General features: G+C 35.0%; 1 protein-coding gene across 2 annotated transcripts in view; it reads right to left on the bottom strand.

The window, feature by feature from the left end:
• The window catches only part of SLIT2 (slit guidance ligand 2), a 377,012-nt gene that overhangs the window by 138,130 nt on the left and 223,356 nt on the right, over window positions 1-15,526 (bottom strand). For both annotated transcript variants that reach the window (XM_082611084.1, XM_082611085.1), the window contains exon 5: window positions 6,037-6,108. In XM_082611084.1, coding sequence (XP_082467210.1) covers window positions 6,037-6,108 — 72 coding nt within the window. The remainder of the gene's footprint in view (window positions 1-6,036; window positions 6,109-15,526) is intronic.

Below are 15,526 nucleotides of genomic sequence, written 5' to 3'. Positions count from 1 at the left end.
TTAGCAGGTTATTGTCATTGCTCAGAGGTAGAAAAGAGTGGCTGTGCAGGGTTGGGGAAGTAAGAAACCTAAAGATCTGTTCTGTCTCAAGGACAACACACAGCCACAGAAAGATCATGACAATTACTATTTTATACTGATACATATGTGAATTAGATTCCCAACTATTCAATCAAAATGTCTTGTGTTCTTTTTCTTTTTAGTTTTTTTGTTTTGGAAAATGTTGATGAAGATATGTTATTTAGACTCATTTTTACATGAGAGAAAGCTATCAGTAATAAAGAGTGCTAAGGCACCCAGGAGAGACAGCAAAATGCGATGTTGGAGAGGTTATTGGTAGCAAACTTGACCATAGTTGTTGTGGATTATCACAATTCAGTGTGGTTTTTTAGACTGAGTTCAAACCAGGCAAATGCTAGGACCATGGACAGTTCCCATGGTACTGACTGTGGCAACTGCTGAGTTCCTAATACGTTTTACATCTAAGAACCCAGACAACTCCTGGTTGCTGGTTGTCCCCTATGTCCACAGGCAGCATTCTGGATGTTAAGAGAGGCCCTGGTCCTTATACCATAAAACTCAACTTCATTTGCTATTTATCTAAATGAAGAGCCATTGTTACAGGTTTGTTCAGAAGGTTCTACCTCCCACTAAAGACCTGTATGTGGTATTTAATCTAATGCTAAAGATAGCAAGCCCCTTGAGTGAGAAACCAACCTCCCTTTCAAAGTCTCTTCAGCCTCAGGCTTACTGAAAACACTTTTGGGAGGAGCTAGGGGCACTAAAAGTTACAATTTCAATTTGATATAAATGGATTTTATTTTTATGATAATTATGTAAAAAGTATGTAATTAAGTATGACAAGAAATGTAGTAAACTAAACATGAAAAGTAGCTGATTACTGTAGACATTTTATAAATATGACAATTTATAGGACAAAGTTAAAGTAAGTCTTGCATTTGAATGGTTAAATATATAATACACTCTTCTGATTGTTACATCTTTATTCTATATTATGTGAGCAATCTTGTTCCCTTATCATCATGAAGAATGCAGATGATAGAGGAAAAGAAACCAGTAGATTGATATTTTAAAATAGAGAAGTGTGAAAAAATAGCAAAATATATGTCTTTTTGTGTACCTAGTATAGAACTGTGAATTTTCCTCCTATGGGTTTTAGTTGATCCATTAATAAAATAAATTGAAGATGACAGAGTTCCAGAAAAAAATTAAATTTCTAAATAACATAAATAGCTGTGTAGCAACATACAGATTAACCTTCTCTTTCCTATTTGCCAAATCTTATCACTAAGAATCAGTGCATCCCAAATTGGATTATCTGTTTCCTAAAAAACTCATGGCCATGCATTCTTGTTTCCCAAATGATACCATGACTTACTCAAAGAGAACAAAGCTAAATCATCTTATAACTTAAATCATCTTATAAACCTTGTCCGTAAACTAATGTGTGTTATAAAAGAATGAATATAAATATTTTCCTTAACCTATTTTTTAACAACAGGTAGTTTTATTAGAAAAGGAGGGTAAGATTCATAACAGATGATAATTTAATAGAATTGGTATAATGCAAGCAAATAGAAAAGGAATGTATTTATTAATGAACAGTAAATAGTAAAGTTTGGAACATGGAGTACATTTTGAGGATATACTGCAACATGAAAGAAGAATAAAAACCAGGTATGATGTACTTTAAAAAGTCTACCTAAAATAATGCTTGTTGGAATTTAGTTATTTTAAGTATTCAGGTTCAACTCATTAAAGAAACTAATGTAAGGTATGTTAGAGTTTGCTTTTGCAGTGTGAGTAACTATTGGCAATCCATTTGATTTTTAAGTTCATATATTTGCACTTCTTCGCTTAAATCCTAAGATAACATGACTAGAAATGATTTCTCATAAAAACAAGAGACTCTTGGAAAATTTTTATATTCATAAAATACCTACTTAGAGAATAATCTTGCAAGTCTCAGCAATAAGGCAAGATTTATTATAATTTGAATATTCTCTTAAATTATTCAATTAAATAGAAATGCCTCATACATACTTGTAAACAAAACTGGCACAATGTAACATGTCTTTGTTCAGAAATTGATCAGGAGGCAGCCAAGGCTTTATTAGTCAGTGTTAAATATATTAAATATATATACAAAGTTTATCAAGGAAAATCATATAAACATTGATTATCATTTTGGTGAGGCATCATTTGGTAATGATATGGTATCAGTACTTGAATTCATACTTGGAGAGTTCAAACACACAGATGTAAATCCTACGTAAAAGTGCTGCCAGTGACTTTTATAAACACTATTATTTAGTTGATATTTTAATACGATTTTGTTATTCTCAGATCTCACTGTCTAAAATGCCAGAAAAAAGAAACTGGTTTAAGTAGCAGGTGGAGAAAATTGGGTAACAAAATAAAATATAAAGTGTTTTAATCCAGTTTGGAAATTAATAGAGGTAAGGCAAAAAGTTATGGGAAGTTCTCCCTGGAGATGTTTAACAGCAAGATAAATGTCCAGCTGTCTAGAATAGTTTTTACTGTGGCTTGCCTGGAGGAAGAGGAATAAGATCTGCTAATTTGCAAAATTTCCACAGCATCAATTTCATATTGTCAGGATGCTGCCTTGAGCATATTTAGCCAATCCACAAGATTAAAGCAAGTGCTTCCAGTGAAAATCTTCTGATAACTGGAATTTGTTCTGAATAAGGCCTGAATATGTGGTAAATCCAATAAACTCGGTACAGTGCATTAGACTAGTCTTTTAGACAGTGCTATACAAAATATTGGCTTGATGCAACTAAAGCACATATTCCTTCTGTGCAGTCTTACTTCTTCTCTTTTACTCCCTGAATGACTCGAAATACTAGCCATTATGGCACCATGCAGGGTCGTCCAAACTGTAAACGTACACACTGGAATAATAAATAAGACAAAGCACTCTGCCTCTCCTTCCCACACTGAATGTTAATAATATGAATAATGTCAATAATTATGGACTTTTACTGAGTCATTACTTGATGACATACAGTTACCATTTTAACAATAATACAAATTAAAATTTACTCTCAGTTCTAACGTATTTTACCAAATATCCTTCTTAATTTTTAATGATAAAACATACAAAGTCCCATGAAATTGAAATTTTTTTTGAATAATGTAGTTTGAACTACTTTTTAATTATAGCAAAATGCTTTTTAAATGTGAAATTTTAGAAAACTGTAACTATAATCTTATTTAATTAAATAAACCTGTAAATGCATTGTGGTGTTTCAATGTTCTCATGGTCTTTCACACTGTTACATGGAAGGCATTGAGCGTAGCAGGAATAAATTGTTCTTTTGATCATCACATCATCATTTAGCACTCACATAGTTTCTTAAGCCCCCTTTCCTCCATAAGAACAGAAACCTCCAAAGTTAAAATCATCTGGATGCCACTCTACTTGGCTTCCTCCATATGCAGATTGCTACGCTTTTTACCACTGCTGCTATTCCGAATTAGTATTGGTTCGCCTTGAAAAAAAGGTAATATTCCTTACATCATACACACACACACAACACACACACAATACACACACACACACACATTCCACTGCACTTTAATTTTAATCCTCCAAACCAATCGAAACCCAGAACTCAGGCCTTGCATAGGTCTTAATAAATTCTTACTTTCTCAGTCTGCTTTTACTGGCCACTACTCACCACTATGAACCAACCTCCCTGAAGATTCCTTTATATTTTCTTTCAGTAGCTCTTTTCTAAAGTATTCCCTGATAACTTCAAGCAATATCAATACTTTTATCTCTTTCTTTCCTCAGTGCCTGTTGCATTTAATTTGTTTATAAATCAGGGTCTTGTGTATATTCATTTAGTACTTTCTGATAGATTTTTTCCCCATTATTGCAGCTCCACGTCTAATTGACCCATGATAGACATGGGTCTATCTGATCGATTACTAATATTACAAATTAGTTTATGTTCTCCTTTCCTCTCTCCTTAGTATAAATTTTTCAGTGCTAACTTCTAGCAGTTGATTAGTGAATACTTGCTGAATGAATACTGTACTATATTTTGTAGCATATTACTGTTTTAAGGTTTTTCACATATGGTTTTTCTCTAATAACCACAGCAAATGTAAGAAATTATTGTACTGATTTCATAAAAGTAAAAATTAAGGCTCAATGAAGTTTACTGATTTGTCACATTTACAAAACAAAAAAATGGCAAGAGATTCTGAGACAGTCCTAAACTCATCTCACAGTATACATAATAACTGCCTTTAAAATGGTAGAGAGGGGGGATGATGCCGTGGGGAGAAATATTTCAAAAATCCTGCTAAATGAATATTGCTTTCTTCAAACTACAAGGGCTAGCATTTTACTTTTCTTATCTCTAAACTTTTAAAATCACGTTTTTAAAGAATAAATGAAGAGGAATTAAGGAAGAATCCCACCATGACCGGTATCTCACTTCCAAATGCATCCTTACATATGGGAGAAGGATTACTTAATAGACTTGGATTCCCTAAATATCTTTGCTAAGATTAAAAGCCACCTGTTTTAAGGCTTTAGAGAAAATACTATTGTAAGATTGCAAGTGGCATTCTCAAAGGGTGGTCAACTTTGGCCATTACTGTCCTTTTACAGAGACATATAGGCAACTAGGGTAGGTGTTACATAGGTATCTTTATGTTGTTCTGATCAGACATAATATACAGAGGCAGTTTTGAACATCCTACATCTCTGGATCTATCTGAAGACTTCCCTAAGTCTTCATGAAAGATTAAAAACAAAGCAAATAAAATCTCTTTAACATGTAAATGCTCATAAAAACCTAGGGCCAGGATTTTGACGGCTCTACACATTTATACCTAGAAGTCTATATTTTTCTGTCTTTACCTATACACTTAGAAACTACAAATTTAAAAAAAAAATTACATTGAGGGGAGGATGTAGAGGTCATAACTTGTAGCTTTATAAACAGTCTTCTTTGACGAAGGAAAACATCTGTCTCACTTTCGCTACTGGAGAAATATTGTTGGATCCCACCATGGAAAATTTGGAATATAAGTTAATTCTTAAAGTGCCTGCCCTGTTTATTACTAGCTAAGAAATACTGAATTCCTGATAGTTAATCTCAGCACACAGGGGCCTTTTCCCCCCACATTCCAAACTAATGGAAAAGCTACAGAAAATGTTTTATGTTTTAGATTCACGGTGAGTCAAAAACCATCATTTTTAAAGGCTAACAAGGTATTTTTAAATTTATTAAGATATATATCAATGATATTAGGATTGCCACTGTGATCTTAAATCTGGTATGTAAAGAGCTATCCACACTTACAAAAAAAACACATGTACACAAGACACTAGATTAAAGATTTATCAAAGGATAATACAGAAACATAGTTTTCTTTTCCTTTTCTTTTACTTTTTAAAGAAGGCTATACATATATCCTTTCATAAAGATATAAGAGGGAAACGATGCAAGAAAAGTATTCACACAAAGGGAAAGACAATTTTCTCATTCTCACACTGTTGGCATTTAATGAAAATGGTGATCTAAAAGCTATTTTTAAAAGCTGTAGCTCTAGGCCACAGGTATCTCTAACAAGAAAATATTATCTACTCTTTCCAGAAAAAAAATATTCTGCATTTCCAATAAACACTGATAACAAGAGAAAAAGGAGCTATTGAAATTAGCTCACAGTAAGGGGAAGAAAATACATTGTTAATACCTTATAATCAAATAATTTCTTTAGATTTCACAAGATTAATCACAAGGTTTGAAGAATGAATTTGATAACAACTTCAGTTTCAAGACATCTTCTAAACGAGAATATCTTCAGATAGCTTGTGAAAACAACTTAAAACTTATTGTTACAAGCTCTCCTAAGGAAGCATAAAGATGTATATAGGCTTTCACCATTTTTTTCTGACAGTTTATTTAATATAAATTAAACTTGGAAAATGGGTAATTAAAAAAAACAGTATCAATTAGGAAAAATACTTACAGATTTTTAATATCAACTGCCCCACGGAAAGCTTTTCTTGGAATTGCCTGAATTTGGTTTTCACTGAGGTCACTAAAAATAACAAAAAAAGAAAAAAGATCAAGTTATAAATGTTATTTAAGAATTATTTTAATCAATGTGTTTGAAAAGTGATAGGACACTTCCAAAAAAAAAAAAAAAAAAGAAAGCTAAAAAAATACTAAAGGATCATAATTAAATCCATAGCATTAGATGCAATTTCTAATACAAATATTTTATATATCTAATATAAATTAAAAAGTTGGACTAAATGGTTTCTTGAAGTAATTTTTCAGATCTTTAATTTCATAATAAATTATTAAATATGGTTCTCTTAAATTTGAGAGTTGATTCACTTCTGTGTAATAAAATATATTTTTTAAAACAAATAGTAAATTGTTCATAACTCAGTTTCAAGGGGTTCTAAAGTTTTAGTACTTGATATTTCTCCAATATCACTAACATAACTTAAGAAGTATATAGGAAAGCAGTCCCTTTTAACATCCTAGAGAAGACTGGGCAAAAACTGATAAAACCTGGGCAATATGATTAAGTTTTCATAGCACTTTAAATAATCTTGAAAATGGAACACGGCAGTACTGGCCCAACAATAAAACCCACAGTTCTTGCATGAAATATTAGCAGCAGGTTGATTTAGAACCTTCTTTAAATAATTCTATTATAACCATAAACACAGACCGTCTATATTTGCATTTTAATTTAATCGAGAAATACATTTTAATCAAGGGAAAAAAAAACACTCTTTGAGTTGAAATGAGAGTTTGTAAAAATCACTCATCTCATGAAATGGATCATTATTTTTCCTTCAGAGTTCAGATGCAATTCTATAAGCTCACATAGTATTATTAGCACTTAACAGGTAGGATATAAATACACATACAAGAGTGTCACTGAAAAGAGGAAATTTTAAATAACACTACCACATAGCAGAAAGCTGAAATATCAAATAAAGTATTAAAGTAACAATGAAGGTACTAAAATTATCTTTAAATTCAAGATAACTGACGCTCACGAAGAAAGATGAAGCTACTGACCACGGGTACATGCCTGCCAAAACGGAGTCATTTTCCAATTTTGTGGAGGCATATTGGATGAATTCACCAGCATTCTCTCCCCCAGTGCTTCTTATGACCAGAGCTGGTTGCTCACACACTTGTCGCCACACAATAGAGATAACTGGCAGATACAGAGATTTACTGTGTGGTTTTGACCTCATTAGCACCAAGTTTTAAACAAGTGAGATTTGCATTTATATCTCAATATCTGCAATGTTCAAATAAAAAAAAAAGTTTGCAAAGCAATTTGTAGAGAAATAATGTTAGTCTAAAAAGTAAAGGTCTTTAGCAAAAAAGCAATGAAAAACACATACATATTTTATTCCAAACAGTAAGTTTGTAATATGTGTTTATGTAGGAGTTAAGGCAGCCATTCATGTCCTAAGTGAACTGTTATCAATAGCTTCAGTATATCCCTAAGAGTAATAAAACTTCATTTCCTTAAAAATTGCTTATTTCTCCAGCTTGTCGTTGATTCATACTGACTTCCCTCCTTTGTTTAATTACATCGAGTTAAGAAATGTTTAATAGCATATATTTAAAAGCCTAATGTCAGAAACAGTGCTCAAAGGAGGCTACTGAGCTAGGAGAAGGTAAAGAGAGATACTGGAGAAAGAAAATTCAGAAAGTAATAAGAAATGAGGAGGGAAAAAACTGAACTCAAACAAATTTAATTCTAGAGCACTCCGTGAAAACAGATAGTGTTTTTATTGTTGTGCCCCTGTCAGTTCAATATTTTCTAACCACTTTTTTTTCCCACTTCACCTAGAACAAAGACTGCTTTAGAGACTGTGTAGGTGAATAAAAATGGCAGAGATGTTGGCTTCAGACCTTGCCTGCTTCCCAGGCTCTGCAGTCTTCCCCTCCCACCAGCTGGGGCCATTTCATGCGCCACCTCAGGCACAGTTTTTCTAGGGTCATGGTCTCAAAGAGGGTGAAGGTGTGGTGGGAGGATAGTCAGGAGGATGACTTCAGGCGGCTCATAGAGATATGGCTGAAGAGCACTGAATCCCAGTCAGAACACCATTCCTTCTGAATGTGATTTTAGTCCTTTTGACTGGCTCAGGCAGAAGTCTAGGGCATTAGAAGAGTTTTATTCTGCTAACACTTACCATCTTATCTTTTACAGAAGGGTGAGGGACGGTCAGGCTCAGAGCCTCCCTAAGGTCAGTGGCTTATGTGTCACTGCCCCCCTGAGTAGACTATTCTATGGGGTCTCTGCTCTTGTGCTCTGCTTACTCTGGCAGCCAAATTCAGTTGTGGATCTCAGGTCCCTTCAGCTAAGTGGGCAATAATATTCACCCATGACAGGAGGAAGAAACTTAACAAGTTTTCAGTACCTGCTATGTGCAATACTTAAATTTTTAGAGATAATATAATATCAAATTTATGTTTTTTAACCCACATGGCCATCTTGTGAAGTAGATATTATTATTATCATTATTATTACTATTTGTTATGATTAAAGAAACCAAGCTTCAACGATATCAGGTGCTAAACAATGATAGAAAGTGTTGAAGTATCAAGAGATGTAGAGGAAATCCAGATAAATATTGAGTCAAGATGTGGGGATTTCTAAAGATGACACTGAGGGCTACTTAATCCATCTCAATATGTCCTTCCTGTGGCCTAAAACTTAGGAGATTTTTTCTTAACTCATCCTAGCCTCTGACTTATGTCATTTGCATTTTTGTGTGAAATAAATAGCACAAGCAAGAGTATAGAGGTAGAAAAATAGAACTTCTATGGGAGTAGCTTTTGGTCTGGTTTGCTTAGAAGGTATAACATGCAGTGTAGTAATAAGAGATGAGGTTGGAAGGAAAAGTGAGGGGTGTGAGGAGTAGACATTCTGATACCGATTGAAGAGTGAGTTCTTATTTCAGCAGACAGTGGTAGGGAGGGAAGAGTGATGTATGGGAGCAGGAGAGATGCTCTTAGATTAAACTGGCAGTAGAATTTAGGAGAATACCAGGGGTCAAAGACTCAGATCTGGATAACCAGATACAAGATTTTTATGATAGTTGGGGAAAAAGTAATGAGAATTATGAAGCAACATAATAACCATCAATACATTGCTTGTTTACCCTGGCCTTGTTAATGGATGGGCTCCCACCCTTTAGATAGAAAAGTTACAAGAGATTGAGAGTGGTATCAGGGATGGATGAAGAACCAAAACTTAGAGGTGAATTGTATGTGGATATGGACTAGGCAAAGAAGAGAGAGAAGATAGAAGTCATTTTGAACTTCGATAGAGGAACCATTAACAAAATTGGGAAATCAAAATTTACAGTGTCTATTATGAGTTTGGTTGTGGAAATTTTTCAGTCTCGTTGGAGAGATGTGATTTATATCTCACAGTTTGATTATAACAAAGGTAGTATAGAATAAGTAAAGCATGAGTGGAATCTTAGAAAAGTGATCCAGGAGATCAGAGAAGTAACAGTCATTGGAGGCTTGGTTGATTCAGGCCACTTTCAAAATACAAAGGGAATTTTTTGAAATTTGATGAAAATTACTGAGCTCAATATTTCTCATCTTCCAGTGTTGGTATGGGTGGGTGGCAGAAATCCAAGGAGAGAGGAGGTATGCCAGAGGAATTAAGAGCATAGGCTGAAGACTGAGAAGTGAAGTAGGTATTATTATTATCATTATTATTACTGTTTGTTACTATTAAAGAAACCAAGCTTCAGCGATATCAGGTATTAGTGCTAAACATTTATTAACCATGTGACCTTGCGAAAATTGCTTACATTTTCTGTATGTCAGTTTCTTCATCTGTAAAATGAAACAATAACAGTGTCTATATCACAGGACTGTTAAGTGGATTCAATGAAATACCCTTTAAAGTGCTCACAAAGTGACTGGCGCACAGTAACTACTATAGAGGCATTGGTTACATACATATAACAATTATGCTACTAGGAGAATTTGCTCTGTACCCCTAAGTGTATCTGCTCTGCTCCTTGAAGACCATTGTAGGCAATGTGATACATTACTGATGGGAGTGCATTGTTCTGTGAACTATGTGTATGAGAAAAATGAGTCAGAACTACTGAGTTAGCAGGATAGTGTTGCTAAGGGAAGAGTCTGTAATTATATCACTAGGCAATAGAGTGTAAAAATGTGCTTCTGAGTAGGAAAATGGCTTGATTGGAGTTGATTTTTAGGAAGATTGATCTGGAAATTGAAATTCGGAGCAGGCAGGGACAATGGGCAGAGAGTGGCACTGGGCAGTAGTGTGGAGAAATAGTGGGTCTCCAGTGAACTAGGCAATTCTTTTTGGAGAGCATTAAATAATAAAGTTGAGAGTTGGAGTTAGGTCCAAATATAAGATCTTTGATGCAAGTTAAGGTGCTTGTCATCTTGGAGAGAGTTTGGAACCACTCAACTTTTCTGAGGAATGGAATAGCAAAATGCAAAAAGTGTTTGGGGAAAACAAGTGTGATAATTGGGGAGCTGGGATGGAAGACAGGAGACTAAATTAGCTTTGTAAACTTTTGGACACAAATAAAATGGAAAGATATTACATGCTCATGGACCGGAAGAACTAATAACGTTAACATGTTCAAAGTGATCTACAGATTCAGTGCAATCCTTATCAAAATTCCAATGGCATTTTTCACAGAAATAAACAAACACCCCTAAAATTTATTTGGCCCCACAAAAGAACCTGAAGAGCCAAAGCAAGTTTAAGAAAGAAGAACAAAGCTGGTGGTATCACATTTCTTGATTTCAAGCTATGTTACAAAGTATAGTAATAAAAACAGCATGGTATTAGCAGAATAACAGAGAGATCAATGGAATAGAGTTGAGAGCCCAGAAATAAATCCACACATATATGGAAAATTAATTTATGACAAAGGAGTGAAGAATGTACAATGGAGAAAGGACAGTCTCTTCAGTAAATGGTTTTGGAAAAACTGGACTGCCACATGCAAAAGAATGAAACTGGACCACTGTATAACATCATACATAGACACTCAAAATGAATTAAAGACTTTGACATAAGACCTGAACCATAAAACTCCTAGAAGAATACATAGGTGGTAAGAACCTTGAAACTGGTCTTAGCAATGACTGTTTTATATCTGTCACCAAAAACAAAAGCAACAAAAGCAAAATTAAACAAGTGGGACTACCTCAAACTAAAAGCTCCTGCAAAGCAAAGAAAACCATCAAAAAATGAAAAGGCAACCTATAGAACCGAGAAAATATTTGCAAAACATTTATCTGATAAGGGATTAATATCTATAACATGCAAAGAACACATGCAACTAAACATCAAAATTCAAACAACCCAATTAAATGGGCAGAGGATTTGAATAGATGTTTTCCAAAGAATACATAGAGACGCATGAAAAGATTCTCAACATCACTAATCATTAGAAAAATGCAAATCAAAACCACAAGGAGATATCACCTCATACCTGTCAGAATGGCCATCATCAAAAAGACAACACATAACAAGTGTTGGCAAGGATGTGGAGAAAAGGGAATTCTTTTGCACTGTTGATGGGAATGTAAAATGGTGCAACCACTATGGAAAACAGTATAGCAGGTCTTCAGAAGATTAAAAATGAAACTACAATATGATCCAGCAATCCTACTCCTGAGTATATATGCAGAGAAACAAAATCACTCTCTTGGAAGAATATCTGTACCCCTATGCAGCAGTATTTACAACAGCCAAGACATAGAAACAACCTAAGTCTCCAACAGCAGATGAATGGATAAAGATGTTTTATATATATATATATATATATATATATATATATACACACACATGCATTTATATATATATATATATATACACACACACACACACACACACACACACATACATGCACAATGGAATATTATTCAGTCATGATAAAGAAGGAAATCCTGCTATTTGCCACAACATGGATAGACCCGGAGGGCACATGCTAAGTGCAGTAAGTCAAGCACAGAAAGACAAATACTGCATGATCTCACTTACATGTGGAATCAAATAAAAGTGGAACTCATAGAAAGAGAGAACAGATTGGTGGTTGCCAGAGAAGGAACGTGGAGGATGGGAGAAATAGGTGAAGGTGGTCAAAAAGTACAAACTTCCAGTTGTAAGATTAATATGTTCTGGGGATGTAATGTACAGCAAGGTGACTGTACCTAACAATAATGCATTGTATATTTGAAGATGCTAAGATGGTAAATCTGAATAGTTCTTATCACAAAAGAACTTCTAACTATGTGAGGTAATGAATGTTAACAAAACTTATTGCAGTGATCATTTTGTAGTATAGCAAATATAATGTTATATGTCAATACATATGGAAAAATACAAAAAAAAGTTACTGCAAATGCTCAGGCATAATTTGGAATTTTACATATGAATTAAAATTTTGAACATCTTAAATCTGAAAGCCTGGTTTATTCATTTTCTGAAATGACAAGGAAGTGAGAAGAGCTAGAAAGACTGTCCCATTCTGAAGCTAATCTTGATATGAAGGATATGAACGAGGGTGAATATAAGTGGTTTCAAACAGGAAAGGCTCTACGTTCTTGGTATTTGCACAATTGGAAAGATATAGGCCTCCCAGAACTACGCCTGAGAAGTGGCCCTACTGGTCATCACCCTGGAGTTTCCCATTTTAGATCCTTCTCCTTCTACTACATACAACCCATTCACAAAACCACTTCAGCAGTGTCTTCAACCAAGCCTCTTCCTCCCATTCTCTATTGCCATGGTCCCTGTTAGAATATCATCACCATTTCATACATGACTGAGATTCCAAACCGATATCTTTGCCTTAACTTATGATCCCTTCCAAGGCATCCGCCACATTGGCACCACAGTTATATTTCCAAAATTGACATCATGTCAAATAACCATCTCCTGAATTCTTCTTCATCTCAGTTAAGAGGACACCATTCTTACAGTTGTTCAGACCAAAAACTCTGGAGTCCTCATTGACATCTCATAGTCTTCCACACCCAACATCCAACCCACCAGCAAATTCCCCTGATTCTTCAAAGTATATTCAGAATTTGATTTACCTACACCTCTGCTCCCCTGACAAAGCCACCATTCCCCCTTCTGTGGATTGTCTTAATAACTTTCCAACTATCTCTCTGCTCCTCCCTTTGCCTTCCTATAATCATACCTTGCCACAACTCTGATCAAAATTCTTCATTGGGGGCTTCTTTGGTGGCGAAGTGGTTGAGAGTCTGCCTGCCGATACAGGGGACACGGGTTTGTGCCCCGGTGCGGGAAGATCCCACATGCCGTGGAGCGGCTGGGCCCGTGAGCCATGGCCGCTAAGGCCTGTGCATCCGGAGCCTGTGCTCCACCACGGGAGAGGCCACATAAGTGAGAGGCCGCGTACAGCAAAAAAAAAAAAAAAAAAAAAAAAAAAAATTCTTCATTGGACTTATAAATACTACCAAATGTAAAATAGACAGCTAGTAGGAAGCAGCTGCATAGCACAGGGAGATCACCTTGGTGCTTTGTGGCGATCTAGAGGGGTGGGATAGCAAGGGTGGGAGGAAGATGCAAGAGGGAGGGGATATGGGGATATATGTATACGTATAGCTGATTCACTCTGTTATACAGTAGAAACTAACACACCATTGTAAAACAATTATACTCCAATAAAGATGTTAAAAAAAAAATTTCTTCGCTGATGTCCCATATCATGAGGAGGGAAAAGCTCAAAGCATTACAAGGTCTACAAGTCCCCCAAATCAAATGACTGACACCTTTTACCTCATCTCTTTCTCCTCCCCACCTCGCCCACTCTTCTCTAGTCACACTGGTTTTCTTGGCATTTCTTGAAACCTTCAGATTGTGTCTCACTTGTGGGCCTTCTTTGATACTTTCTGTGCTTCTATTTCCACCTCAGATACTTTCTGTGCCTTCTATTTCATTCATTAATTATATTCTCTTAATTCACCTTTTATAAAATCATTCTTCCAAATCTTCAGATTATCCACATTTTATTTTGTCTTAAGCACCTAGTTCCTATCGCCATGAAATGCAGGGTTAAATATTGTTCAAGACACAGAGCAAATAGTACCTCCTTCAGCGTAGTTCTTCTTCAATCCCCCAGCTGAGCCACGTGCTAAGATCTCTGTAACCTGTTAGCTATGTTATGCTGTGCAAGTCACCTACCCTCTTTCTCCATTTGTTCATCTATAAAATAGCTAAGATAAATGGCTCTTAGGGCCATTTTGCCTGGTCCAAACAACAATATTATTAGTAATGTAAATTAATATTCAAATAACTAAATATCAATAAAATTATTACATAATTACAAATTAATTATAAAACGTTATTATTGATTATTGGGGAGTCAGTTGTTCCCATCTTCTGTGCTCTTAAGGTGACCTGCACACATATTTACTGTAACACTCCAAAATTTTTTGTTGAATTCTTTTCTTAGATAACTGTCTCTCCTGTTAGACAATATGATAAATGAAGTAAGAGATTTTAGTTTATCTTGTTTGTATAGAATTCCTGGCATATGAAAGGCCTTTAATAAGCAAAGTTTTATAGAAAGGAGGTAGGGAAAGAAAAATAAATTCTGAAGAAAAATCTTACAAAACATGACAACATGCTGGATGAGTGTGAATAAGGAAGAGAGGCGATAAGTATAAGCCTGTGGTTGGAGCCCTGATAAGCAGCAAAATCTAGTATGATAGACACAACAAGGTAACACAGGACAGGTAAGTGTCACTGTTTCACAAAACCTTGGAGATATTAAACTAGAGCTCAATAAAGAGATTAGAGGGAGAAATACAGACTAACGAGTCTTTGTACCATAGTGAGAATCGAACTATGCACGGTACATATGAATCTCCTTTCAGATGATATGATATGCATTGATGAATTTCACATTTGCAGGTTAGTGTCTCCAAGAACCAAGATTTAGTGCACTCAAGATTTCAATCTCTGAATGTGGGAAGGTCAGCTGTGTTCTTTTTTCTCTCTCACTTCTATTCTCTCATTCATGCATTCAAAAGCTTTTATTAACAGCATAAAATCTGATGTAATCATTGTTTTGTGATAATTCTGTTTCTTTTATGATACATTTTAAACCAACAACTTGACTGCTGATTCTTCATAAATAGGGCTGTCTCTTCTACACATATCCTTTCTCTTCCACATCTTAAATATAATCTTATGTAGAGTAGTTTTCTTTTTAAATCATTCTTTGTCAGATGTATGAATGATCTCTTTTTTAGGGATTGTCAGTGCTGTTCCTCCACTGAAAACCGTTCTGTCACTCAGGACCTGCAGCAACTTCTCATACTCAGCAACCAAAGCTTTATTGAACATAGTAGTAATAATACACATCTATTTTTCTTCTAATCTCTAATATGCGTTGATAACAGTGCTTTCTTGCACTTAATAAAAA

This window comes from Mesoplodon mirus (genome assembly GCF_964341445.2).
Source record: "Mesoplodon mirus genome assembly, chromosome: 2".
In the NCBI taxonomy this organism is placed as follows: Eukaryota; Metazoa; Chordata; class Mammalia; order Artiodactyla; family Ziphiidae; genus Mesoplodon; species Mesoplodon mirus.
The sequence above is the reverse complement of the archived record's forward strand: the minus strand, read 5'-3'. Positions and strand labels throughout refer to the sequence as shown.